Source organism: Indicator indicator, unplaced genomic scaffold (assembly GCF_027791375.1).
Source record: "Indicator indicator isolate 239-I01 unplaced genomic scaffold, UM_Iind_1.1 iindUn_scaffold_104, whole genome shotgun sequence".
NCBI lineage: Eukaryota > Metazoa > Chordata > Aves > Piciformes > Indicatoridae > Indicator > Indicator indicator.
The window spans coordinates 80764-104705 of record NW_026539217.1 but is presented as its reverse complement, the minus strand read 5'-3'; the positions used below and the strand labels follow the sequence as shown (position 1 = coordinate 104705).

Genomic DNA, 23942 nt, shown 5'->3' with positions numbered 1-23942 from the left:
CTCCCCCTCCCCCCCAGCGCCCACCCTGCGTCTACCACCTCCTCCTCCTCTTCCTCCTCGTAGGACGAAGCAAAGTAAACCCTGAGTTGCCAGTCCGTGTCTGCCCGTCCGTCTGTCTGTCCGCCGTCTGTCCCCGCTCCGGCGAGGGGCCGGCGGCTCCGGTTGAGGAGGCGGGGGGAGGGGAGAGGGCGTTGGAGGGAGGAGGCTCTTTTGGTTTGCCCCTTCCCCCCTCCCCAAACCCTGGCACAGCCTCTCTCTCCCCCTTGGCACCTTCTGTGGTACCGGCGGGGTGGGGGTGGTTGGGGGTGGGGTTTGATGAGGTTCAGGCCGAGGTGAGAAGGAGGCTGCGGGGTCCATCCCCCTGCCCCTCTCTAATTCATCCACTTCCGGCAGTTCCAGGCTCCGCAGTGGCAGGGGATCTTGTGCTGGTCGTCCTCGAAGTCGAACTGGTAGTCGTAGGTGAGCTGGGGGAGGGGGAGCAAGGAGTCGCCACAGGGCACCCACACAGCCCCCAGCCCCCATTTCTCCACCCCCAGCTCCCTTTCTCCACCCCCAGCCCTACTCTGTCCACCCCCAGCCCCCATTTCTCCACCCCCAGCTCCCTTTCTCCACCCCCAGCCCTACTCTGTCCACCCCCAGCCCCCATTTCTCCACCCCCAGCCCTATTCTGTCCACCCTCAGCCCTACTCTGTCCACCCCCAGCTCCCTTTCTTCACCCCCAGCCTCCCTTTCTCCACCCTCAGCTTCCACTTTGCCACCCCCACTCCCCCTTTCTCCACCCCAAGCCTCACTTTCCCCACCCCCAGCCTCCCTTTTCCCACCCCCAGACCCACTCTGTCCACCCCCAGCCTCCTTTTTCCCACCCCAGCCTCCCTTTTCCCACCCCCAGCCCTACTCTGTCCACCCTCAGCCCCACTCTGTCCACCCCCAGCCTCCCTTTCTAAAGCCCCTGCCTCCCTTTCTCCACCCCCAGCCCCACTCTGTCCACCCCCAGCCTCCCTTCTCCCACCCCCAGCCTCTTTCCCCTCCCCAGCCCCCTGCTGACCTCCTCCCCCTTGGGGATGCGCCTGCTGGAGATGATGATGATTTTGTCCTCCTTGTCAAAGGTCACGACCTCAGCCACGCAGTTGGGGGCACACGAGTGGTTGATGTACCTGGGCAGGGGGGTAAAGAGGTGCTGGGGGGGTCAGCTGCTTCTTCTCTTGGGGGAGTGGGGGGGAAGGAGGGGGTCCCAGCACCCCAAACCCCCCCGGGGTGGCTCACCTGGCTGGGCCCCCCGTCAGGGTGGCGTCAATGACGTGCTCGTTGTTGATGCGGAACATGTAGATGCCACGGTTCTGGGGAGGGGGGGAAAGAGGGGGTCAGAGCCCCCCACGTCCCACCGGAGCCCCCCAAGTCCCACCACAGCACCCCCACCCCTCACCAGGACCCTCAGTGTCCCACCGCAGACCCCTCCGCACCTCCCCACAGTTCCCAGTATCCCACCAGAGCCCTCAGGGTCCCACTGGAACCACCTCACATCCCAGCAGAGCTGTCAGCGTCCTATCACAGCAGCCCCCAGAGACCCCTCCCCAGCTCCCCACGGTTCCTAATGCCCCACCAGAGACCCCTCCACAGCTCCCCAGACCCCTCAGTGTCCCACCAGAGACCCCTCCTCAGCTGCCCAAATGCCTCAGGACCCCACCAGAGTCCCCTCCACACCTTACTAGGATCCTCCACACCCCACCAGCGCCCCCTGGCATGCTGCCCAGCTCCTCCAGCACCCTACTAGCACCCTCTGGCCGGCTGCCCCCCAGCCCCTTAGGCACCCCACCAGCATCCCCTCCTGGCTGCCCATCCCTCGGGCACCCCACCAGCGCCCCCTCCTGGCTGCCCATCCCCTCGGGCCCCCCACCAGTGCCACATGGTGGACTGCCCCCCAGCCCCTCAGCAGCACCCCCTGGTGTGCTGCCCATCCCCTCGGGTGCCTCAGCAGCGCCCCCTCCTGGCTGCCCATCCCCTCGGGCACCCCACCAGTGCCCCCTCCTGGCTGCCCATCCCCTCGGCACCCCACCAGTGCCACATGGCGGATTGCCCCCCAGCCCCTCAGGCACCTCAGCAGCACTCCCTGGTGTGCTGCCCATCCCCTCGGGCACCCCACCAGCACCCCCGGTGTGCTGCCCATCCCCTTGGGCACCCCACCAGCACCCCTCCTGGCTGCCCATCATTCGGGCACCCCACCAGCGCCCCCTCCTGGCTGCCCATCCCCTCGGGCACCCCAGCAGCGCCTCCTCCTGGCTGCCCATCCCCTCGGGCGCCCCAGCAGCGCCCCCTCCTGGCTGCCCACCTGCTCCTCGTAGACCTTCTCGCGACGGTTGGCCACCTCGTTGCGGATGATGGTGCCAATGTACTCGATGACCATCGTGTGCTTCTCGATGTCCTTGGCGGCGTAGAGCCCCAGCCCCTGGATGCGGGACCGCGCCAGGTAGACGTTGTTCTTCCACTCGGTCTTCAGGCGCCGGTACTGCGAGGACTTGGAGTGCACAAACTGCTTGCTGTAAGGGGTGTTGGTCTCCCCCGTGAAGGTGCTCTGGTAGGCCTTGGACATGCTGGTGCTGTTCAGGGTGTGGGGCCTGCAAGGGGGAGGGTGGGGGAAAAGGATGGGAGGGGCTCAGAGCTGCGCAGACCCAGGCCCAACCCAACCCCTGAAGCCGCCCGGCTGGCCTGGACCTCTGCAGAGCTGCTGCTGGGAACACGTCACCTCGTGGGGCTCAGACGCTGGGGTGAGGGGACAGAGCCCCCAGAACCAACAGGGAGCCCTTGAGGAGCATCTAGAGGACCCCCAGAAACAGGCCAGCCCTTACACAGACACCCCCAACTCGATTTTTGTGGCCTGCAGACCCTCATCCCACCCTACCAAGGTCTCTGTACCCCATGGACCTCTTCGTCCTTAACTCTACACCCCATGGACCTCCTCCTGTGTCCCCTGTGAAGATGCTCTTTGGCCATGCTGGTGCTGCTAAGGATGTGGGGCCTGCCGGGGGTGGGGGAAGGGAAGGGAGGGTCAGACTCAGGGGGATCCAGCCCAGCTCTCCTTCAGGGTGGGGCTCAGCTCAGCTCAGCTCAGGGGGCTCAGCTCTGCTGGTGGATCCTGGCTCTCTAAGTGGAGCTCAGCTCTCCTGGCGGTGCTCAGCTCTGCAGGGAGGGCTCAACTCTGCTGGAGGGACTCAGCTCTGATGGTGGATCCTGGCTCTCTAGGTGGGGCTCAGCTCTCCTGGCGGTGCTCAGCTCTGCAGGGAGGGCTCAGCTCTCCTCAGGGGGCTCAGCTCTGCAGGGAGGGCTCAGCTCTGCTGGAGGGACTCAGCTCTGCTGGTGGATCCTGGCTCTCTAGGTGGGTCTTAGCTCTCCTGAGGGGGGCTTAGCTCTGCTGGTAGATCCTGGCTCTCCTGGGGGACCTCAGCTCTCCTCAGGATCTCAGCTATCAGGATCACAGGCTCTGCCAGTGGATCCCTGCTCTCCTGGTAGGTTTCAGCTCTCCCAGGTGATCCAAATTCTCCCACTGAATCTAGTGGATCCCGGCTCCCCCAGGGGATCCCAAGCTCTCCTGGTGGAGTCTGGCTCTCCCAGTAGATCCCAGCTTTCCCAATGGAGCCCAGCTTTCCCATCAGATCCTGCCTCTCCCAGTGGATCCAGTGGGTCCCACTTCTCCCAGTGTATCCCAGCTTTCCCACTGGATCCCACCTCTCCCAGTGGATCCAGTAGGCCCCATCTCTCCCAGAGGATCCCAACTCTCCTGATGGAGCCTGTCTCTCCCAGTGGATCCAGGGTCTCCCAGTGCATCCTGTCTCTCACAGTGGACCCCATCTCTCCCAGTGGATCCCACAGTTTTCCAGTGCATCCCATCTCTCCCAGTGGGCCCTGCCTCTTCCAGTGGATCCTGTGGGATCCCATGGATCCCATAGGATCAGGGTGGATGCCTTCTCTCCCGGTGGATCCTATAGGATCTCTCCTCTCCCAGCAGATCCCATCTCTCCCAGCAGGTCCCATAGGACCCCATCTCTCCCAGCGGGTCCCATCGGATCCCATCTCTCCCAGCAGATCCCATCCCTCCCAGCAGATCCCATCGGATCCCACCCCTCCTGGCAGATCCCATCCCTCCCAGCGGCTCCCGGCTCACCGCTTGTAGTGGGTGAGGATCTTGGGCTCGGCGCGGGCGCAGCCGGTGGGGTTGATCATCAGGGGCAGCTCCATCAGGGGGTGCCGCCCATAGCGGAATAGGTAGTTCTGGCAGCTCTCCACGCCGGGCAGCTGCCAAGCAGAGAGGCCAGGGCTGCAGTGGCACCACCCTGGCCCCCAGACCCTTTCCCAGCAGTAGGCAGAGGAGACCCTGACACCCACCCCCCCACCGCCCAGAGCCCCTTCCCCTGGCCCTACCGACTCGGCGATACGCAGCACCGCGTGCACCGTGAGGCCGAAGAGCTCTTCGCCCTTCAGGTACTCAGGGAAGAGCCGCAGCATGTCGGCCTCCTTCCTCATCATCGCCACTGGCTCGATGATCCTGTTCCAGACAGCTGCAGAGGGAAGGCAGGGGTAGAGGTGGGCACCTGGACACCCTGCCCAGCGCACACAGCCAAGCTCCAGCGGCCCTAGGACCTCCCCCCCATACCCTGTCCTCCCTTAGCCTGGGGTGGTTCTGCCCCCGGCCTGCTGTGGCTCAGCTAGGAGGAAGATGGGAGATGGAGAAGGAGGGCAGGGGATGAAGGAAGTGGTGGTGCAGGGCAGGGAATGGAGGTGATGGAGGGCAGGGGACAGAGGAAGAGGAGGTGAAGGCAGGGAACGAAAGAAGAGGAGGTGGAGGAAGGGACAGAGGAGGTGGTGGTGGAAGGGACAGAGGACAGCCAAACAGAGCAAGACGAGAAGAGCAGCCCACGAAGGAGGATGAGGAGGTGGTGGAGGACAGAGGATGGAGAAGGAAAAGGTGGAGGGCAGGGGACAGAGGAGGAGGAAGTGGTGGAAGGGACAGAGCAAGAGGTGGTGGAAGGGACAGAGGAGAGGGTGGTGGAAGGGACAAGAGGACAACCAAACATATCAGAGCAGGAGAAGAACAGCAGCCCATGAAGGAGGATGAGCACATGGTGGAAGGAACAGAGAAAGAGGAGGCGGAGGGCAGGGGACAGAGGAGGAGGAGGTGGAGGGCAGGGGACGGAGGAGGACGTGGAGGGCAGGGAACGGAAGACAGCCAAACATATCAGAGCAGGAAAAGAACAGCAGCCCACAAAGGAGGACAAGGAGGAAGAGGAGGAGGAAGAGGAGGAGAGCAACCCAACAGAACTGGGGAAAGCCCCGTCTCCTCCCTTTCCCCCTTTCCCCCTCAACCTCACCTTGTGGCGAGGAGTCGGAGAAGACCAAATCCTCCAGGCCCTGCTCGATGACCTGCACCACGAACTCCGGCCGCCCATTGTTGTCGCAGATGGTGCAGCGGTAGCAGCAGCGCCGGTTGTTGGTCCTCAGGCTCCAGTAGATGCGGGTGGCCTCGTAGCCCACCGGGTAGAGAGCAGTGACGCTGTGGAAATCTGCCATCTGGTGGGGCAGCAGCTGCCCGATGGCGTGGAAGACCAAACCCCCGACCCGGAACATGTGGAGCCTCTCCCCGCGCTGGATGATGCTGGCGATCTGCTTCACCTCGTCCCGCTCGATGTAGACGCGGCGGAAGACGGTGAAGCTGCTCAGCTCCTGCTCGCAGGGCCCTTTCAGCTTGTGCAGGGGGCACAGCATGGTCTTGTCCTTGAAGAACATGCACTTGGCACGGATGGCACAGGCGAAGTGGTAGACGCTGGGGCAGCGGATGCGGTTGCAGCTGTTGGTGGCTCCGGTCTTCTGGCACAGGCAGCACTTGGTCAGCAGCCCCCGGTGCAGGGCCACCTCCACGTTGATCAAGGCTCCCCCCTGCGTCTCGTACACCTCCGTGGACCACAGGGCGCAGTTCAGGTGGACCCAGAGGTCCAGGTCGAGGTTGAGCAGCCGGGCGGGGCCGTCGGTGGCACCGTCGCCCTCCTCGTGGCAGAAGCAGCACTTGCGCAGGTCCCGCGGTACCTTCTCGGGCCGCAGGGTGGTGCCCAGCCGGTCGATGAACTCCGCGATCTCCTTGTCCCCGTCCCGCTTGGCTCCTCCCTTCTGGATGGTCACCAGGAACCGCAGCCGTTTCCACCTCACCCCCTTCCACTTCTTCAGCCGCGGCCTTGCCTCCTCCCCGTCCTCCGGCGGCCGCGAGCGGGGCTTGAAGCGGGGAGGCGAGTGGGGGGCTGCGGCCCCTTCCTCCTGGGGCGCCGGAGAAGGGGCTGGGGGGAGCGGGGAGGAAGGGGCTGGGGTTGCTTCGTGGGCTGCCTCGGGGTCAGGGACCCTGGCAGCCTCGGTGGGGCTGGATGGGGAGGGGACGGAGGGGGACAGCGGAGGGGACGGCTCCTGGGGCAGGGCGGAGAGCTGCCGGACATCCAGGTTGGAGACGTTGTTGACGTAGCAGTGGTGCAGGCTCTTCTCTGGGGCAGGGCTCTCCTGAGGGGAGGGAAAGAGGGAGATGTGGGGCAGAGAGTCTTGGGGATGGGGACAGGGACCAGAAAGACCAAGGATGGGGACAGGGATCACAGAGTCCCAAGAATGGGGACACAGATCGGAGTCCCAGGAATGGGGACAGGGGTCAGAGAGGCCAAGGATGGGGACCTCCAACCTCCCAGAGCACCACAGTGAGGTCTATGGGGCAGCAGAACCTGGAGCACAGCCCCACGTGCCAGGGCTGACCTGCAGCACCCCCAGCTCTCTAGGGACCTCCCCAAGCCCTTCCACACAGTCCCAAGAGACTCAGCACCCCTCCAGGGGGGAACTTGGCCCCTCAAGAACCCCTGCACCATCCTGCAGTCATGGGGGGACCTACGAGGACCCACCCACAGCCCTCCACGCAGTCATTTCTGGTCCCTAAGAGCCTATTCCTGCACCCCCACAGGAGCTCCAGCCTCAGAGGCACCTCAGTCCCCCCTCTCCCAGGGTGGCAGCCCCCAGGGGAACCCCCAGCCCCCCACTGACCTGGCGGAGCAAGGTGAGGAGGTCCAGCTCGCCCTTGAGGCTGTAGCCTGGCAGCACCGCATCAAACTGCTTCAGCCACTCCGAGCTGCTGTCGGGCACCTTCCCAGCCTTCTCCTTCCCACCAAGCATCCCTAAAACACACACAACAGGCCATGGAAGGGTGCCCAGCCTGGGGACGTGGGGTGCCCAGCCTGGGGACTCCCAGGAGAGCTCAAGGGGACCAGGCAGATGCTCACCGGCCACGTCTGGCTCCACCTTCTTGGCTTCCACCACGGCCGCCCGCATGGGGCCATCCGGGAGCAGCACCTCATAGGAGCTGGGGATCTTCACACTCAGCAGCTCAGCCATGGCCACCATCACCCCACTGAGGTTCTGCAGGAGGAGGAGGAGGAGAGGGGACAGGCTGCGTCCAGGGGACCCAGGTGCCACCACATGGCAGTCAGCCCAGGGCTCTCCCCTCACTCACCTTGGCGGCCGCCGCGGACACGGTCAGCATGACGGAGACCTCGCTGCTCCTGCCCTTCTCCCAGGGGGCACCTGGGCCTGCTGCCCCCACCTTGCCAGGGGGCCCCCCAAAGGGCTCCACAGCCTCGTAGGGCTTTGTGTCGGGGAACACTGGCATGGGGGAAAGGATAGGAGGGATCAGAGCTGCGCAGACCCAGGCCCAACCCAACCCCCAAAGCCACCCGGCTGGCCTGGACCTCTGCAGAGCTGCTGCTGGGAACCCGTCGCCTCGTGGGGGTCAGACGCTAGGGTGAGGGGACAGAGCCCCCAGAACCAACAGGGAGCTCTTGAGGAGCATTTAGAGGACCCCAGGAACAGGCCAGCCCTTACACAGACACCCCCCCACTCAATTTTTGTGGCTTGCAGACCCTCATCCCACCCTACCAAGGTCTCTATCCCATGGACCTCTTCACTCTTAGTCTCTATACCCCAGGGACCTCCTCCTGCCTGGTCTCTACACCCCACACACCCCCTTCCTGCCCTACTTCAACCCTCCCTGGTCCACACACCCCCTCCCTGCCCTACCTCACCCCTCCCTGGTCCACACACCCCACAGACCCCCTCCTGCCTGGTCCACACACCCTACAGACCCCCTGTTCTCCTGCCCTAGTCCCTGTGTGCCCAGCCCAGGCTGGTGCAGCCCACCTGGGATGCTGGCCCTGGGGATCATAGGGATGATAGGGGACAGGACTCTCTCCTCCAGCTCCGGCTTGGCCTCGCTGAGCAGGGGGAAGCGCAGCAGCTCCTCACCCAGGACGCTCTCAGGGGATGAGGCAGGGACGATGCTGTCAGGGGAGTCGCTCTCATCGTCACTCTCCATCCTGAAGGGAGAGAGGGGTCACAGGGGGATGGCTGCAGGGATTAGTGCCAGCCAGAGGAGGGTTGGTGGCACCTGTGGAGGGGCTGATGGCAACCAGAGCAGGGCTGATGAACCCATAAAGGGGCTGGTGCCACCCAAAACGGGGCTGGTGGCACCCATGGAGAAGCTGGTGCCAGCCAAAGGAGGGCTGGTGGCAGCCAGAGCAGGGCTGGTGGCTCACCTGACATCCTCGGTCTGGTTGTGGGGAGGGGTAGGGAGAGCTGCCAGCAGGTCCAGGCTCTTCACCTCTACAGCTGCTGTGTCTGTGGGTAAAGGAAGGGGGTCAGGGGTGGGCTGGGTGTCCCAGGGTAGGATTCACAGAATGGGTTGGGTTGGAAGGGACCTTCAAAATCCTCCAGTTCCAACTCCCTGCCATGGGCAGGGACACCTCCCACCAGCCCAGGTTGCTCAAGGCCTCATCCAGCCTGGCCTGGAACACCTCCAGGGAGGGAACAGCCAGGACCTCCTTGGGCAACCTGTGTCAATGTCTCCCCACCCTCACTCTCAAGAATTTCTTCCTCCTCTCCAGTCTCAGTCTCCCCTCTTGCAGCTCAAAGCCATCACCCTTTGTCCTGGGTGGGTGCCCCAGGGTGGGTTGGTGGGTGCCAACCAACCACATGGGGCTCAGTGCCACCCCTGTGCCAGGCACTCACCTTTCTGGCCGTGTGGCTCCCGGGCTGGGTCGGTGTCCTTGGGCTGCTCCCCCAGCTCCTCGGGGGCCGTGACACCGTTCACCATCTTCTGCTGCACAGAGGGCGGCGGCGTGGGGGGCAGCGAAGAGGGCGGCGTGGGAGGGTTGCTGAGGTTGTTCTGCCAGGGTGGGGAGGGGGCACACATGAACAAACAACAGCAGGGTGAGAACAACCAGGTGAGCCCAGGACCCCCCTCCCCCACAACCAGGAGGTGCCAAGGTCCCAAGCCCACCTTGGTGAGCAGCTGGGAGTAGTAGTCGGGGACGCTGTCGAGCATGGCACTGCCAAAGGTGCCCCGCAGCTGGCTCCTGCCGTTGATGGGGCTGCTGCCGAAGGGGGCAAAGAGGCTGAAGTTGGCAGTGATGGTTGGCTCCGTCAGGGGCAGCAGCGACAGCTCCTGGGGCACACAGGGGATGAGGAGGGCATGGGGATGAAAGGCAGCCCCCAAGCCGACCCCCTCAAGCCTGCAGCCCCTACCTGCTTCAGCTGCTTCATCAGGGCCTCGCCGGGCCGCAGCCCTTCGTCCTTCCGCAGTTTCTTGCGGGAGGCTGGCACCCGCTCGGTGCCCTTCTGCACCCGCTTGGGCTTGGTGGGCGCTGGCTTCCTGGCGATGGAGGGGTCCTGGGGAGGGAAGGAGGGAGGGGAGCGAGTTGTGCCGAGCTCAGACCCGCAACCAGCACCCTCCTGGCTCTGCCCCATGGTGCCTGCAGCTCACCTCCCGGCCCGGCGGTGCCCGCGGCTCGGTGCCGATGCCACGGCTCTCCGTGTGCCCGTTGAGCTCGCCCGGGCTCTGCGCCGACAGCTGCACGTTCTTGGCCCTCAGCAGCTTCTGCAGCAGGAGGTGCCCAGCCTCGGAGCGGCTGCCCGGTGCCAGCAGGTTGTTGGCTTGGCCAGCCCCGGAGCCTCCGTTGGCCTCCGGTTTTGTGGCCTCGTCTCCGCCCGGCTGGCACGGTGCCACCGCCGCTGCCCCCTCCTCCTTCGGCTCCTGCTTCACCGGCACCTGGGGGGCTTCACCTGCCACGGGGAGCCCCTCCCCTGCAGCCCCATTGATGTGGCTCTCGCTGGGGTCAGCTGAGTCTGTGCTGGGTGCTTCAGAGTCCCAGGGGCCATGTGCCGGCTCGGGGAGGGTGCTGCCAGGCGTGGGCGTCAGGGGGCTGGGCGCCGAGGTTGGTACCCCTGGTGACGTCTTCTTTGGCTCTTGAGGGCTCTGCTCGGGGCTAGCCAGGTGTTGCGGGGCACAGCCCAGGGGTGAGGGGGCCGGCGGCGTGGGGAGCCGGACGAGGCCAGGCTGGGGGCCGCGGGCAGCCAGGGCTGCCTGCACCAGCTCTGCCAGGGGCTGCTGCTGGGGAGGCTGCCCGGGCAGTGCCCGGCCCTGCTCTGTGCCAAAGCCGGGCTGGGGCTCCGCCGAGGCACCCGGCCGGGGCTGGAAGGGAGGTGCCAGGGGGCGAGGGGGTTGGCGGGCAGGGGTGCCATAGTCCGGGGCCTGCCCGGGGAAGGGGCCAGAGGGCCGCAGCGCCTGGCTCTGCTGCAACAGGTTCTGCTGGTGCCGCTGCACCAGGAGTGCCTGCAGCTGCTGCTGCTGCTGCGGCGTCAGGTGCCGCAGCTGTGGGTTCTTTGCCAGGACCCCCTGCAGCTGTGCCCGGATCTGGCCCATCATGGGGCCTGGCACCTGCCCCAGGAGAGCTGCGGGCACCGTGCCCGGCGGTGGCCCCACTTTGTGCTGCCCAGGGCTCTGCAGCCGGGGGGGCTGAGGTTGGCCCTGCAGGGTGCCCTGCGGCCCCTTGCCTGGCTGCTCCGGTGCCCGCGGTGCCTGTGGCAGCACCATGCCCTGTGCCTGGCCTGGCCCACAGCTCAGTGGTGGCTCTGCCACCCCCGTGGTGTCCCCAGGCTGCTGGGATAGCTCGGGGCGGGCAGCGGAGGCAAGCAGGGTGCTGCCGGGCTGCACCGGGGGTGCCCGCAGCGCCGTCTGCGGGGAGGCTAAGAGGAGCTGCTGGCCCTGCCCCAGCTCAGGTTGGTGTTTGGAGGCTGGGGGTTCAGGACCACCCAGCCCCGGGGGGTTGAGGGCTCCCTGCTGCTCCTGGGTCCCCCCTCCGTGCAGCTGCCCCCCGCTCTCAGTGCCCTCGGCAGGCAGGGCACTGCCATCTATCCCCACCGTGGGCTGGTCCTTGGCAGCCAGGACAGCAGGGGCCGGCTGCATTCCCTGACTCAGGTGCAGCACGGAGGGGGACTGGGCCCCCACCCCATGCTGCGGAAAGTGCTGGATCGAGGCCTGGCCCTGGCCCAGCCCCAGGAGCCCAGGCTGGGTGCCCGCTGAGTTCTGCTGCTGCTGCTGCGGGGGCAGCAGTGCCCGTGACTGCCCCAGCTGCTGGCACAGCACCAGGCGGTGCCCCAGCATGCCCGGAGCCTGCGGTGCCATCTGGGGTGAGCCCAGTAACCGCTGCTGGTGGGGGGTGAGGAGAACCTGGCGCTGCTGGGGCTGGGGGTGCCCAAGCACTGCTTGGTGCTGCAGCCCTGGGCCCTGAGTGTGGCCCAGCAGCCCTGGCTGCTGCTGCTGCTGCGGTGAGAGCTGCTGCACCAGGAGGCTCTGCTGGCTGCCCATCAGCCCTGGCTGCTTCGGCACCATCGGCTGTCCCACGGTGCCAGGCTGTGGGGCAGGGGCTGGCTGCTGCTGCCCCAGCAAGCTGGGCTGTCCCACCATGGCTGTTGGTTGCATGGAGCCTTGGCCCATCACACCAGGCTGCTGCTGCTGCTGCTGCTGCTGTTGCATAACGCCGGGCAACGAGCTCTGCGCCATCATCCCCGGCTGCTGCATGTCTCCTTGGCCCAGCATTCCTGCCTGCTGCAGGGATGTCTGTGCCATCATGCCCTGTGGCTGCATGGAAGGCTGGCCCAGCACCCCTGCCTGCTGCATGGCTGCCTGGCCCATCACACCTTGCTGCTGCTGCTGCATGGCTGCCTGTGCTGCCATCACTCCAGGCTGCTGCATGGCTGCCTGCCCCAGCACGCCCTGCTGCTGCTGCTGCATAGCTGCCTGCCCCAGCACACCTGGCTGCTGCTGCTGTTGCAGTGAGACTTGTCCCAGCATGTTCTGCTGCTGCTGCAGTTTCTGTGCCAGCTGCATCCTCTGCAGCTGCCTCTCCTGCATCAGGCGGCCATCGGCTGCCAGCCCACGGAGCGCTGGGTTACCACTGAAAAAGGCGTTGGAGGTGCCAGGCAGGGGGGCACTGCCCACCCCTTGCTGGCCCATGAAGGAGAGGCCTTGCTGCACGCCCATGGGCACAGCGCCCTGGGGCAGCCGTAGGCCCCCGGCCTGTGCCGCTGGCTGGCCGAGGCCCTGAGCTGCCACCGTGGTGCCCGCAGGCTGCTGCCCATGCACCGACAGCAGCTGCCCAGGCAGCTTGGACATGAGGCGAGGGCTCTGCGAGGGGCTGAGGGCCAGGACGGCCGAGGCCTGGTGCTGGTGCTGCTGCTGCTGCTTGTTGCGGTACTCAGCCATCAGGTTGGTGTGCTCCTTCTGCTGCTTCCGCACCTGCCGGGCACACGGGCACCGGGTTGGCATGGAATCAGTGCCAGGGCTGGCGCGCTAGCACCGGGGGCGTTGTGTTTGGACTGGGGATGCCACATCTGTGCTGGGAATGGCACGGTGGTGGTGCCAAGGGTGTCATGTTTGCCCTGGGCATACCACATCTGCGCCAGGAATGGCACATCTACAATGGGGACATCACATCTGCACTGTGGGGCACCACATCTGCACCAGGCATAGCACAGTGGTAGTGCCACAATAGCATATTGGCACTGGGGGCACCACATCTGCACTAGGGATGGCACAACATTAGTACCAGAAGTGGCACACTAGCACCAGGGACGTTGTGTTTGGAGTGAGAATGCCACATCTGCGCTGGGCATGGTACAGTGGTAGTGCCAGGATGGCATATTGGCACTGGGGACACCACATCTGCACTGAGAATGGCAGAGTGGTAGTGCCAGGATGGCATATTGGCACTAAGGGCACCACATCTGCACTGGGGGCACATCTGCACCGGGAGAGGCACAGTGGTAGTGCCAAGATGGCGTATTGGCACTGGGGACGCCACATCTGCACTGGGCATGGCACAGTGGTAGTGCCAGGATGGCGTATTGGCACTGGGGATACCACATCTGCACTGAGAACAGCACAATGGTAGTGCCTGGATGGCATATTGGCACTAAGGGCACCACATCTGCACCGGGAATGGCACAGTGGTAGTGCCAGGATGGCACATTTGCACTGGGCACACCACATCTGCACCAGGGATGGCACCGCACCAGTCCCAGTATCACCACCTCTGCACTTGGAGAGGGCACAGCATGTCTGCACCAGGTTGGTGCCACCCACCCCCCTTGCCCTTACCTGGTCCAGCTGCTTCTGGATCTTGCTCTGCTGCTCTGTCACCAGCTTCAGCTTCTCGGCGTCAGCCTCGGGGAACTCCCTGCCAGCCTTCTTGGCCGTGCGTTGCTTGGCACACAGAGCCTTGCGCGACTTGCGGTGGGCACCAATCTGCTCCTCCAGCACCTTCAGCTGCATCTGCAGCAGCTGCTGCGTGTGGAACAGCCACTCCTCGTACTGCCGCTGGTCAGCCTCGTCTGGGGGGGCAGCCAGAGGGGCAGGGCTCAGAGGGGGCAGGGGGGAAACAGGCAGAGGGGTGGTGGGGAGAGGGCTCCGGGGCAGAGGGCTTGGGGGAGGCAGAGAATGGGGCCAGGGGGGCAGCAAGGAGAGGGCCTAGGGGGAAGAAGGCTCAGAAGGAAGAGGGCTCCAAGGGAAGAGGACCCAGAGAAAAGTGGGCTTGGGGCAGCAGGCAGACGGCCCAGAGGGAAGGCAGGAGAGGGTTCAGGGGAAGTGGGGAGAGGGTCTGGAGACAAATGGCTTGGGGCAGGGGGGAAACAGGCAGAGGGGTAGTGAGGAGAGGGCTCTGGGGCAGAGGGCTAGGGGGAGGCAGAGAATGGGGCCAGGGGGACAGCAAGGAGAGGACCCAGGAGGAAGAGAGGAGAGGACCCAGAGGAAAGTGGGCTTGGGGCAGCAGGCAGAGGGCCCAGAGGGAAGCAGGGAAAGGGCCCAGAGGGAAGGCAGGAGAGGGTTCGGGGGCAGTGGGGAGAGAGTCTGGGGACAGGAGGGAAACAGGCAGAGGGGTGGTGAGGAGAGGGCTCCGGGGCAGAGGGCTTGGGGGAGGCAGAGAATGTCCCAGGGGGGCAGCAAGGAGGGCCTAGGGGGAAGAGAGGAGAGGGCTCAGGGGGAAGAAGGGAGAGGACCCAGGGGGAAGAAAGGAAAGGACCCAGGGGGAAGAAAGGAAAGGACCCAGGGGGAAGAAAGGAAAGGACCCAGGGGGGAAGAAAGGAAAGGACCCAGGGGGGAAGAAAGGAAAGGACCCAGGAGAAAGTGGGCTTGGGGCAGCAGGCAGAGGGCCCAGAGGAAAGCAGGTAGAGCACCCAGGGGGCAGCCAGGAGAGGGTTCGGGGGCAGCGGAAAGAGGATCTGGTGGCAGAGGGCTTGGGGCAGAGGGCCCAGGAGGAAGCATGGAGAGCACAGCAGGGAGAGGGCAGCAGGGGGACACAGAAGGCTCAGGGCAGTGGGCAGACAGCCCAGGGGGAAGCAGGAAGAGGGCTCAGGGGCAGTGGGATCAGAGCAGCAGGGGAAGGGCCTGGGGGCAGCAGGGACCCCAGGTCTGGATGGAGCATGGCCATGGCCCTGCTCAGCCCAGGGGGGGCAGGCAGGGTGAGCAGGGCTGGCACCGGGGTGGGTACTCACTGATAACACCCTGGGCAAAGGTGGGTGGGTTGGGGCGAGCCTGGGTCGGGTCGGTGCCACTGCGCTCCTGGCAGAGAGGAGAGGGTTGGGGACATGATGGGCACAGTGGAGCCTCCTTCTCTGGAGAGCTTCCAACCCCACCTGGGCACTGGGGTCCTGGGCAAGCTGCTGGGGCGTATCCTGCTGGAGCAGGGGGGCCAGACTGGGTGAGCTCCAGAGGTCCCTTCCCACCCCCACCCATGCTGGGATTCAGGGATTCACTCCTCAGCCCCGGGGCACAAGGAGCAGCTGGAGGATTGCTTAGTCTGGTGGAGTCCTCATCCCTGGAGGTGTTCCAGGAACCTGTGCCCACAGCCTTGGAGCCGTGGTGGTGGTGTTGGGTTGATGTTGGGACTGGGTGACCTTGGAGGCCTTTTCCAACCCAAACAGTTCTCTGATTCTGCAACCACAGCTCACAACCCCAAAGCCAAAACCTGCTCCAAACCAGCGGCTCCTCCAAACCCTACTGAAGCAACCCAGGGCTGTGCTGCTGCTCCCCCAGCTACTTTACTGGGCCCAGTTAAGAGTACTGGGAGCAGGGAGGATGGTTCCCAACCTCCTCCTCCCCAGACTGATAAATGGCTTTGAAGATCCAGCAGCTCCCTGCCAGCCACCACCTCCAAGCTCATGCCCAGCGACACCCCCGCAGCGTCCCCCCTGTCCCCCTCTCCACAGTCCCCACCGCCCCAGGGAGCCAACAACCCCAGAAAGCAGAGCAGCTCCAGCCTGGAAGCAGCTCCTGGGCACCAAGGTGACCCCCTGGGTGCCAGCCCCCAGACCCCCACTCACCTGCCCACTCCCTGCCAGGAGGTGATTCTGCATCTCGGACACGGCTGGGCCCCCCGAGAGCCGCTGGGCCAGCAGTGAGACCTGTTGCCTTTGGGGGGGACACCCACAGACACCAGGGATGAGCTGGCACCCAGGCACCCTGCCCACCCCCGCTGCCATGCCCCGCTGCCCACCGTGCCCCTCCCTTACCTGTTCATGCCCGGGGCCACGCCGATGCTGCCCTGAGCCATCACCCTCTTGATGCCCTTCAGTGCCACCATCTTGGCCTTGGCAATGGGGTCCATGATGTCCTCAGCTGCAAACTTGTCCAGGTCTAGCCAAGAGAGACCCCCCAGTGGGCAGTGCTGCAGCACATCCAGCACCCCCAAAAAGATCCCCAAGAACCTCCCAAAAAAGGGCCCAGGGCCTCCCAAAAAGGGCTGGCCCAGCCAACCCTCCCAAAAAGGCCCCAGACCCGCCCCACCCCCCCCCCCGAAAAAAGGGCCCAGGAGCTCCCCCAAAAGACAACAGGACCCCATGAAAACGCCCCAGGAACCCCCCAAAAAGGGCCAGGCCTCTCCCCCAAGAAGACCCCAGGACCCCACCAAAAAAGGCCCCAGGACACCCCCCCCCAAAAAAAAAAAGGGCCCAGGACCCCCCCAAAAAGACTCCAGCAGCACCCCCTTAAAAAAGACTCCAGGACCCCCCAGAAAAAGACCTCAGGACCCCTCAAAAAAAGACCTCAGGACCCCCCCCAGAACAGCCCCTACCTGTGTCTGGGAAGAAGCTGTTTGCCAGCTGCTGCTGCTGCATGACGAGCTGAGGAGGGGGCTTCATGCCCAGGGCCGGGGGCTGCACCCCAGCCATCGGCTTCTGCACCAGCACCTGCTGCTGGCTCTGCTGCGGCTGTGCCAGGGCCACCTGCACGCTGTGGGGCGCTGCCAGCACGTGGGGCTGCCCGGGGGCCATGCCCATGTGGGGAGTCAAGCCCGGACCCTGCTGGGGTGCTCCCAGCCGGGGAGGCTGAGGTGGCATCAGCGGTGGCCTGGCCACCAGCCCCAGCTGGAGAGGCGTCTGCTGGGCACCCAGGCGGGGAGGGGGCTGCCCCTCGGGGGGCTGCCCAGCCGCTGTGGGGTGCAGCAGGGGGTGCCCCGGGGCTGGGAGGTGGGGGGTGCCCCGGGGCAGGTGGGCTGACATCTGCTGCTTCTTCTGCAGCTCCTTCTTCTCATGCTCCAGCAGGTCCTCAATGAGCAGGGGCAGCTCGCTGGCCACCAAGGAGCTCTCCATCTTGTCCAGGTCGTCAGCTGGCGACTGCCTGGCACTGCCCAGGCCCAGGGCTCCACTGTCCAGCTCGAACTTCTCTAGCAAGGGGTTGCTCTGGTTGCCCAGCTGGGCGGGTGCCAGCCCGCGGCCGGCGTAGGGATCCTTCTCTGGCACAGGGACTCCAGGGTGGGCAGCGCTGGGGAAGTGACTCAAGCTCAGGCGCCCTGTGCCAGCCCCGGGGCTCAGCAGGCTCTGCCCAGGTTTGAGGCTCAGCCCCAGCGAGGCTGAGATCTTGTCCGTGCCCTGCAGGGCCTCTGACTTAATGGGCACCGGGAGCCGCTCGGGACCGCTGGCGGTGAACTGGCAGGGAGAGGTCTTCAGGCAGCCATCCTCCAGCTTGGGCTTGACCTCGGCAGGCACCGTACCCACCATGCCCACCTTGCCCTCCGTGCCCTGCACCTTGAAAGCTGCCTCAGGGGGTGGCGCAGTGCCCGGCGGGCAGGCAGTGGCTCCCAAGCCCACCCCGGGGGGCACTTCCTTGGGCACCTCCCTGTCCTGGGCGGGTGGGGCAGGTTCTTTGCCATCCGGGGGGTCAGGCAGCTTGAGGCCGGGCACCGAGGGCTCCGTCTGGAGCTGGGCTTCGCGCTCAGCCTTCTCGTTGGCAGACTCCACCAGGCGCAGGTGCTCGTTGAAGATGTCCTTCTTGTCCCCTGTGTCCAGCTCAGGGTCGGTGTAGGCCAGCAGGTCGAACTCACCCCCATTCAGGAGGTCGTCCAGGTGGGGGTCTGCCCCCTCCAGGCTGTCCAGGTTGTCCAGGTCGTCGTCCCCCTTGGCCACGTCAGGATCCAGGCTCAGGTTGGCCAAATCATCGTCGTCGTCTTCCAGGTCCTTGTGGGAGCCGAAGTCGTCGTCCAGATCGGGCTCCACTGGCACCTCGCAGGGCAGCCTGGCCCCCTCCAGGCTCAGGTGGCTCTTCCCCGGGGGGGCAGCTGGCACCGGCTCCGGCGCGGTGCCGTCCTTGGGTGGCTCGGGGCGCAGGGCAGAGCCACAGGGCAGGGGGCGCGGGGGGAGGTGCTGCAGGTCCAGGCCGGGGGCTGGCAGCAGCTGGGTGAGCACTGCTTTGGTGTGAGCCTGGTGGTGGCTGTTGCTCAGCTCGGCTCCCTGCGGCGACGCTGGCGGCAGGGGCGCTGCCATCTTCTGGGGCTGCAGTGCCGGGGTGGGCAGCGCCTGCATGGGCATGACTGGGGTGCAGAGGGCTTGGGGGGTGCCCTCCTCCCCTGGCAGGAAGAAGCGCGGCCGGGGAGCCTGGGGGGCAAAGGGGGATCCCACAACCCCCCCAGGGCCCTTCTGCACATTGTGCCGCAGCTCGATGAAGGGGGCGCCCAGGGTGGCAGGCGAGGCAGGCACCGGGTCAGCAGGGGCTGGCAGGCGAGTGCCCAGGGGGGTGCCAGCTGTCGGTGGGGCGAAGCGGGAGGGGACCTGGAGCCGCAGGGCCGCGGCTGCTGCCTGCTGCTGCTGCTGCTGCCAGAGGTGCTGCTGCGGGGACTGTGCCGGGAAGACCCCACGGGGATAGAGGGCCTGGGGGGGCCCCACTGTTGCCCTGCAAGACATTGAGGTGTTGGCACAGGGGTGGTGCCCCAGGCTCAGCATGCCAGGCATGGCACCCTGAGAGTACCAACCCCCTTCAGACCATGCCAGGCACCCTCTGAACCCACAGGCACCAGGGTGACTCCTGCAAGCAGGAGCTGGGGTAAGGGGAGGCCCCACTCACTTCTGCCAGGGCATGGCAAACCCATGGCACTGCCCCTGGCACTCACCTCCCGTTGATGTCCAGGGCCACCGGGGTGGCTGCCGGTGGGGGCCGTGCCAGCCGCTCATCCTGCCCGAACGCTGCCTGCACCATGACAGAGCCTGGCAGCTTCCCAGCGCCAGCCACGGTGCCCAGTGGCCCAAGGAGGCTCTTGTCCTGCAAGAGGAGGAGGGCAGGGTGAGGGAAGGGTGAGGGCTGGAAGCCCTCTGCTGTGGGGACAGGCTCAGAGTTGGGGTTGTGCAGCCTGGGGAAGAGAAGGCTCCAGGGGAGACCTCCTGGTGGCTCTTCTAGAGGCAAGGAGGATCTCAGGGAGGGGAGACTGAGATTGGAAAGAAAGAGCAAATTCTTGAGAGTGAGGGTGGGAAGAGCCTGGAACAGGTTGCCCAGGAGGATGCCCCCTCCCTGGAGATGTTCAAGGCCAGGTTGGCACTGGGGTTGGATCTTTGAGCTCCCTTCAACCCACCCCAGGAACCAGCAGCAAGCTGGGGACAGACTTCTGAGCAGAACTGCTGTGACAGGACAGAGCCTGATGGTTTGAACTGAAGGAGACTCAGAGTGGAAAGAACAAATCCTTCAGGCTACTAAGACCCTGGCCCAGGTTACCCAGAGAGCTGGCAGCTGCCCCAATCCCTGGACCCCACCTCCAGCTCAGGTCTGGGGCCACCTGCTCCACTTCCAGGTCCAGCTGCCCCCGAAAGGTCCCTTCCCAGCCAACGCTCCCTGTGCCCACCCCCTCCCTGTGCTCACCCCCACCGGCTGTGCCCAGCTCTCCCACCTGTGCTGGCTGGTAGGGGGCCATGCCCCTGCCCAGCTCGAAGGCCTGGCTGGCAGCATCAGGTGCCCACCCTGCGGGCGAGGGGGTGCCAGCTGCCGCCGCTGCTGCGCTCTCCTTCTCCTGCCGCAGGCTGTTGCGTTGCATCTGCTGCCGGATCAGCAGCTCCCGCAGCCGCTGGCGCTGCCAGGGACCAAGCAGTGCTCAGCAGGTACCAACCACACAGGGGCACCCCCATGGCTGTGCCCTTCCCTGCCCACCCAGGTGCTCTGTGCCCATTACACAGCTCTGGGCAAGCCAGAGATGAGAAGGCTCCAAGGAGACCTTGCAGCTGCGTTTTGGTGTCTGAAAGGAACCCTACAGGGGAGGGGCTGTGGATGAGGGGCAATGATTTAGAGCAGGTTCAGGTTGAGCATCAGGAGGAAGTTGTGCACAGGAGGTTGGTGAGACACTGGCCCAGGCTGCCCAGGGATGTGGCTGAGGCTCCGTCCCTGGAGACATTCAAGATCAGCCTTGCTATGGCCCTGGGCAGCCTGCTCTGGTTGGAGTCCCTGCTGCCTCCAAGATGCCCTTGGAGGGATCCCTTCCAACCCGAGGCAATCTGGGAGTCTGTAATGTGAGCTCCTCCCTCACACCCCCTCCCAAACCCAGCCAGGACAGGGCCAGCCCTCACCTGCCGCTGCTTCTCCAGCTCCGACTGGCTCATGGTGCCCAGAGCCCCCTCCTGGCTGCCAGGCAGCTCGGCCAGCTCACGGTTTGGGGGTGCTGAGAGCCCCACAGCTGCCTCCTCCCTCTTGTCAGCCGGCGGCCCCAGGGCAGCTCGGGGCAGGAAGGCGACAGAGGAGTCCTGGGGGGCCGCCGGGGACTGCTGCGGCAGCACCGAGGGAGGCCGCAGGGGCGAGAGGCTGTAGGGCTCTGCAGCTGCTGTGCCCGGCCCCAGGGGGCTGCCAGCTTGGTGGAAAGCAGGGGATGAGGAGTAGGCAGAGCTCTGGGGCTTGCCGGGCACGAAGTGGCTGTTGATGCCGTGGGGCTGCTGGGATGGGGACCCCTTGAGTGGCTCTGACACGGCTGGGGGGAAGGTAAAGCGCATGGGGGGGGCCTGGCTGCCCGGGAAGACGCTGGCACCGGGGGAGCAGGCAAAGGGGGGCTGCTGCTGCTGCCCACCCGGCACCTTGGGGTGAGGCTCACCCGCCGGGGTGCCCCCCAGGAAGCCCCCAGCAGCTGCTGGGCTGTGTGAGAGCGGCACCGACTTGAAGCCCGGCTCTGGCAGCTGGGGGCGGGGGGGTTTGTGCATGGGGGGGAAGGGGTCCCGGGACTGGGGCCGGGAGGGGGGCTGGGAGTAAGGGTCTGGGGACTGGAAACGAGGGGTGACAGGGGACTGGCAAAACGCTTCGTTGGAGAGCGGCCGAGGGGTGAGGGGAGACTGGGAGCTGGACTGGGACTGGGGGCTGGCAGGGACGCGGGAGAAGGGCTCCGAGGGCAGGGAGCGGGGAGGGAGGGCGCAGCAGGGCTCGGGGGGCTGCGGCCGGGGCGTCAGGGGGGGCTGCGAGTAGGGGTCTGGGTAGGGTGACTGGCGGTAGAGCTCAGGATGCCCGGGGGGAGAGGAGGCCAGGGAATGGGGGTCGGGGGGCCGGTGCCCCAGCCCCGGGCTCTGCGGCTCTACCTGAGGGACCCGGGGGGTCATGGGGGCCTTGAAGACGTCAGCTGCCTTCAGCTCCGCAGCAGAGAGGTGAGGGCCCCCTGGGGAGTCCCCATAGCCCATGATGGGGGCATAACCGGGGGAGCAGACCCCCAGGCTCCCCACTTCCTCCTTCTTCACCTCCAGCCCCTTCTTCTGCTCCCCAAAAGGCAGGGGAGAGAGCAGGGCCTCGGGTAGCCGCGCCCCAGGGCTCCCCGGCACTGAGAGGTTGTCTAAGGAAGGGCACCGAGGCTTCAGGAAAGGGTCGGGAGTGCCAGGTTGGTGCCTGGGGGTGCCGGGGGGCGTGGGGTGGAAATCGTGGGGCTGAGAGCTGGGGACGGCACGGGGGGCGGTGAGGGGCTGGGTGGGGAAGGGCTGGAAGGCAGTGCCCGGCGTGGGGCTCTGGCCCAGGGGTGAGGGGAAGCGAGGCTCCAGCGGGTAGGCAGGCGCCGCGCCGAAGGGCTCGTGGGAAGGCACTTGGGCAGGGGACTGGGGGGGCAGCTTGAGGAAGAGCTCGCTGGGAGACTCCGACCCCGCTGGGGGCTTGAAGAAGCCCTCGGTGGTGGCGGTGGTGGTGCCAGCTGGGGGGCTGCCAATGTAGACTGGGGGCTGTGCCCCGGGGGGCACCGGGATCCGCAGGTGCAGGGAGGGCCTCTCCGGCTTGCGCAGTCCCTCGCCTTTGGTCTGCTTGTTGATCTGGCTCTCGGCCTGCTGCAGAGAGAGCCTGGCCGTCAGAGGGCTGGGGGAGGGGGCTGTGGGGGGGGGTGAGGATGCTGTATCCTCGAGTCTCTCTGTGTGTGCCCCCCTCCCAGGGCTGGGGCCAGGGCCGCCGGGCACCTCCCTGCTGCAGCGCTTACCTTCTGCACCTTGCTGATGCGCTGTGCCGCTCGGTTATCTTTGGCCTTTTGCTAACAAAAACATGAAGGCAGCTGACTCGCAGCCCCCGGGGGTGCCCAGGCCCACCCCTGCCCCCCCTCCCCCACCTCCCCTCCCCGGGTGATTCCCCTGCCCCCTGGCACTCACCAAATAAGGGGCTTTGTCCGTGGCAGGGACCTTCCTCCAGAGCTTCATGATCTGTTTGCAACGGCTCGACCAGTCTGGGAGTCCGGTACGAGGAGAGGGAGAGGAGGAGAGAGACCTTAGCCAGGGTCTGATGAGCCCACCCTGGCCCTCGGTGGGTGGTTGTCACCCTTTTCCCTGTGGGGATGGCCTCATGCCCAGCAGCTGGCACCAAGACTCCCCTCAAGCAGCACTTGCAAAAGTCACTTCAGCCACACAACGAAGTCCTGTGCTGGGAGCTCCTCTCTGACCAGGGTGGGCCAGGGGTCCCTGCACCCAGATCTCCCCCTGAGCTAAGGGTCCCTGAACCCAGCTCCCCCCTAAGGGTCCCTGCACCCAGCTTCCCCTCTGAACAAGGGATCCCTGCACACATCTCCCCTTCTGCACTAAGGATCCCTACACCCAGCTTCCCACCACCCTCACCCCAGGCTGCAGCCCCCCCAGAGCCCTACCTGGATAATCCTGCTTGAGGTTGGGGAAGTTCATGTTGGCATAGAGGACAGGGGAGATGGTGGAGAGCTCCCCCAGCTCCTCGTCCTTCTCCCAGCGCTGGAGGCTGCGCTGGTTGTAGGAGAGGCCCTCGCCCTCCCCCTCCGTCGTGGGGGTCGTGGGGGTCGAGGGGGTGGTGGCAGCTGAGCTGCTGGCCCAGGGGCTCTCGGGCTCGCAGTGGTCAGGGCTGAAGAAGCCACTTCGTTCCCTGCGTTGGGCACAAAGTGTCACTCACCAGGGGGTCCTGCAACACCCTGGGGTTCAGGCCCAAGGAGGAGGAGAAGGCTGCCCCCAGCTCCCCCCCACCATCACCCCCATACCTGTTATCGAGGAACGGGGACTGGCAGACGCCTGGATATGAATCCAGGGAGACAGATCCGGAGAGTGAGCCCAGGGAAACGCTCCCTGTGAGGGAATGGAGGGGGGATCAGGAGGACAGAGCTCAGCAGCCACCCTGGGGGGTGCCAGCAGCCCTCAGACAGCACAAAATGCTGCCAAACATCCCCAAGAAGGCTTCCATGTTCATCCCCAGAGCAACAGGTAAGACCCAGGGGCTTCAGTTCCCCTGTACCATTGCTCTTGAAACAGCTCAGCAGCAACCAGCACAGGACCTGGTGGCTTTCCCAGGCAGATGGTGCCTCCTACCCATCTGCCCCCAACCCTTGATCATCACTTCGGTGCCACCTCCACCCACCCTGCCCTGGCAGCTGCAGGTCTCCTTGCAGGAACGGCCTCTGTGCCCGGCTGGGGTCCTGCCCTGCTCCCCCGGCCTCCATCCCTGCAGCCACACAGTTCAGAGGCTGCTCCCCACGCTCCGCCGAGCCCAGCACGTCCTTGAAGAGCTGCTGGACATCTTTGCTCTCCATCTTGGGCAGCTCTGCAGGGGGAACGGGAGGAGCTGAGCCACCATGGGCAGCACATGGAGTCAATCTCACCCTGATGGGAGGTGCAGGAGAAATTTGCAGGTCCTGGCTCCCACCTCGGGGGTCCTGGGCCCTGAGACTTTCCCCGGAGGGGAGCACAGGGGTGGCCTCACCTTCCGTGGGGATCTTGTCGAGGTCAGAGCTCAGCGCACCCTCGCCCGGCGTCGCCGGCTTCTCGGTGTCCCCGGGGTCCGGGGAGTCCTTGGGCTCATCGGTCCCTGCAAGGAGGAACCAGCAGCTGCCTCCTGC

At 65.8% G+C, this 23942-nt stretch overlaps 1 protein-coding gene across 1 annotated transcript in view; it reads right to left on the bottom strand.

Annotated features, from left to right (window-relative positions):
• Nucleotides 1-338: 338 nt before the first annotated feature.
• Nucleotides 339-23942, bottom strand: part of KMT2D (lysine methyltransferase 2D) — a 37309-nt gene continuing 13705 nt past the window's right edge. Inside the window, exons 25-56 of the mRNA XM_054398769.1 lie at nt 23807-23911; nt 23465-23647; nt 23091-23175; nt 22737-22978; nt 22246-22331; nt 22080-22130; nt 20218-21933; nt 19548-19727; nt 18780-18928; nt 16470-18562; nt 15910-16033; nt 15721-15808; nt 14893-14959; nt 13502-13734; nt 12128-12640; nt 10982-12055; nt 9827-10921; nt 9589-9732; nt 9344-9508; nt 9073-9229; nt 8601-8682; nt 8206-8381; nt 7523-7671; nt 7293-7428; nt 7057-7187; nt 5361-6531; nt 4414-4550; nt 4157-4287; nt 2327-2612; nt 1264-1337; nt 1046-1154; nt 339-464 (exon numbers count right to left, since the gene is read on the bottom strand). Of these exons, the coding sequence (XP_054254744.1) occupies nt 372-464; nt 1046-1154; nt 1264-1337; nt 2327-2612; nt 4157-4287; nt 4414-4550; nt 5361-6531; nt 7057-7187; nt 7293-7428; nt 7523-7671; nt 8206-8381; nt 8601-8682; nt 9073-9229; nt 9344-9508; nt 9589-9732; nt 9827-10921; nt 10982-12055; nt 12128-12640; nt 13502-13734; nt 14893-14959; nt 15721-15808; nt 15910-16033; nt 16470-18562; nt 18780-18928; nt 19548-19727; nt 20218-21933; nt 22080-22130; nt 22246-22331; nt 22737-22978; nt 23091-23175; nt 23465-23647; nt 23807-23911 (11225 nt within the window). The 3' untranslated portion in view covers nt 339-371. The remainder of the gene's footprint in view (nt 465-1045; nt 1155-1263; nt 1338-2326; nt 2613-4156; nt 4288-4413; nt 4551-5360; nt 6532-7056; nt 7188-7292; nt 7429-7522; nt 7672-8205; nt 8382-8600; nt 8683-9072; nt 9230-9343; nt 9509-9588; nt 9733-9826; nt 10922-10981; nt 12056-12127; nt 12641-13501; nt 13735-14892; nt 14960-15720; nt 15809-15909; nt 16034-16469; nt 18563-18779; nt 18929-19547; nt 19728-20217; nt 21934-22079; nt 22131-22245; nt 22332-22736; nt 22979-23090; nt 23176-23464; nt 23648-23806; nt 23912-23942) is intronic.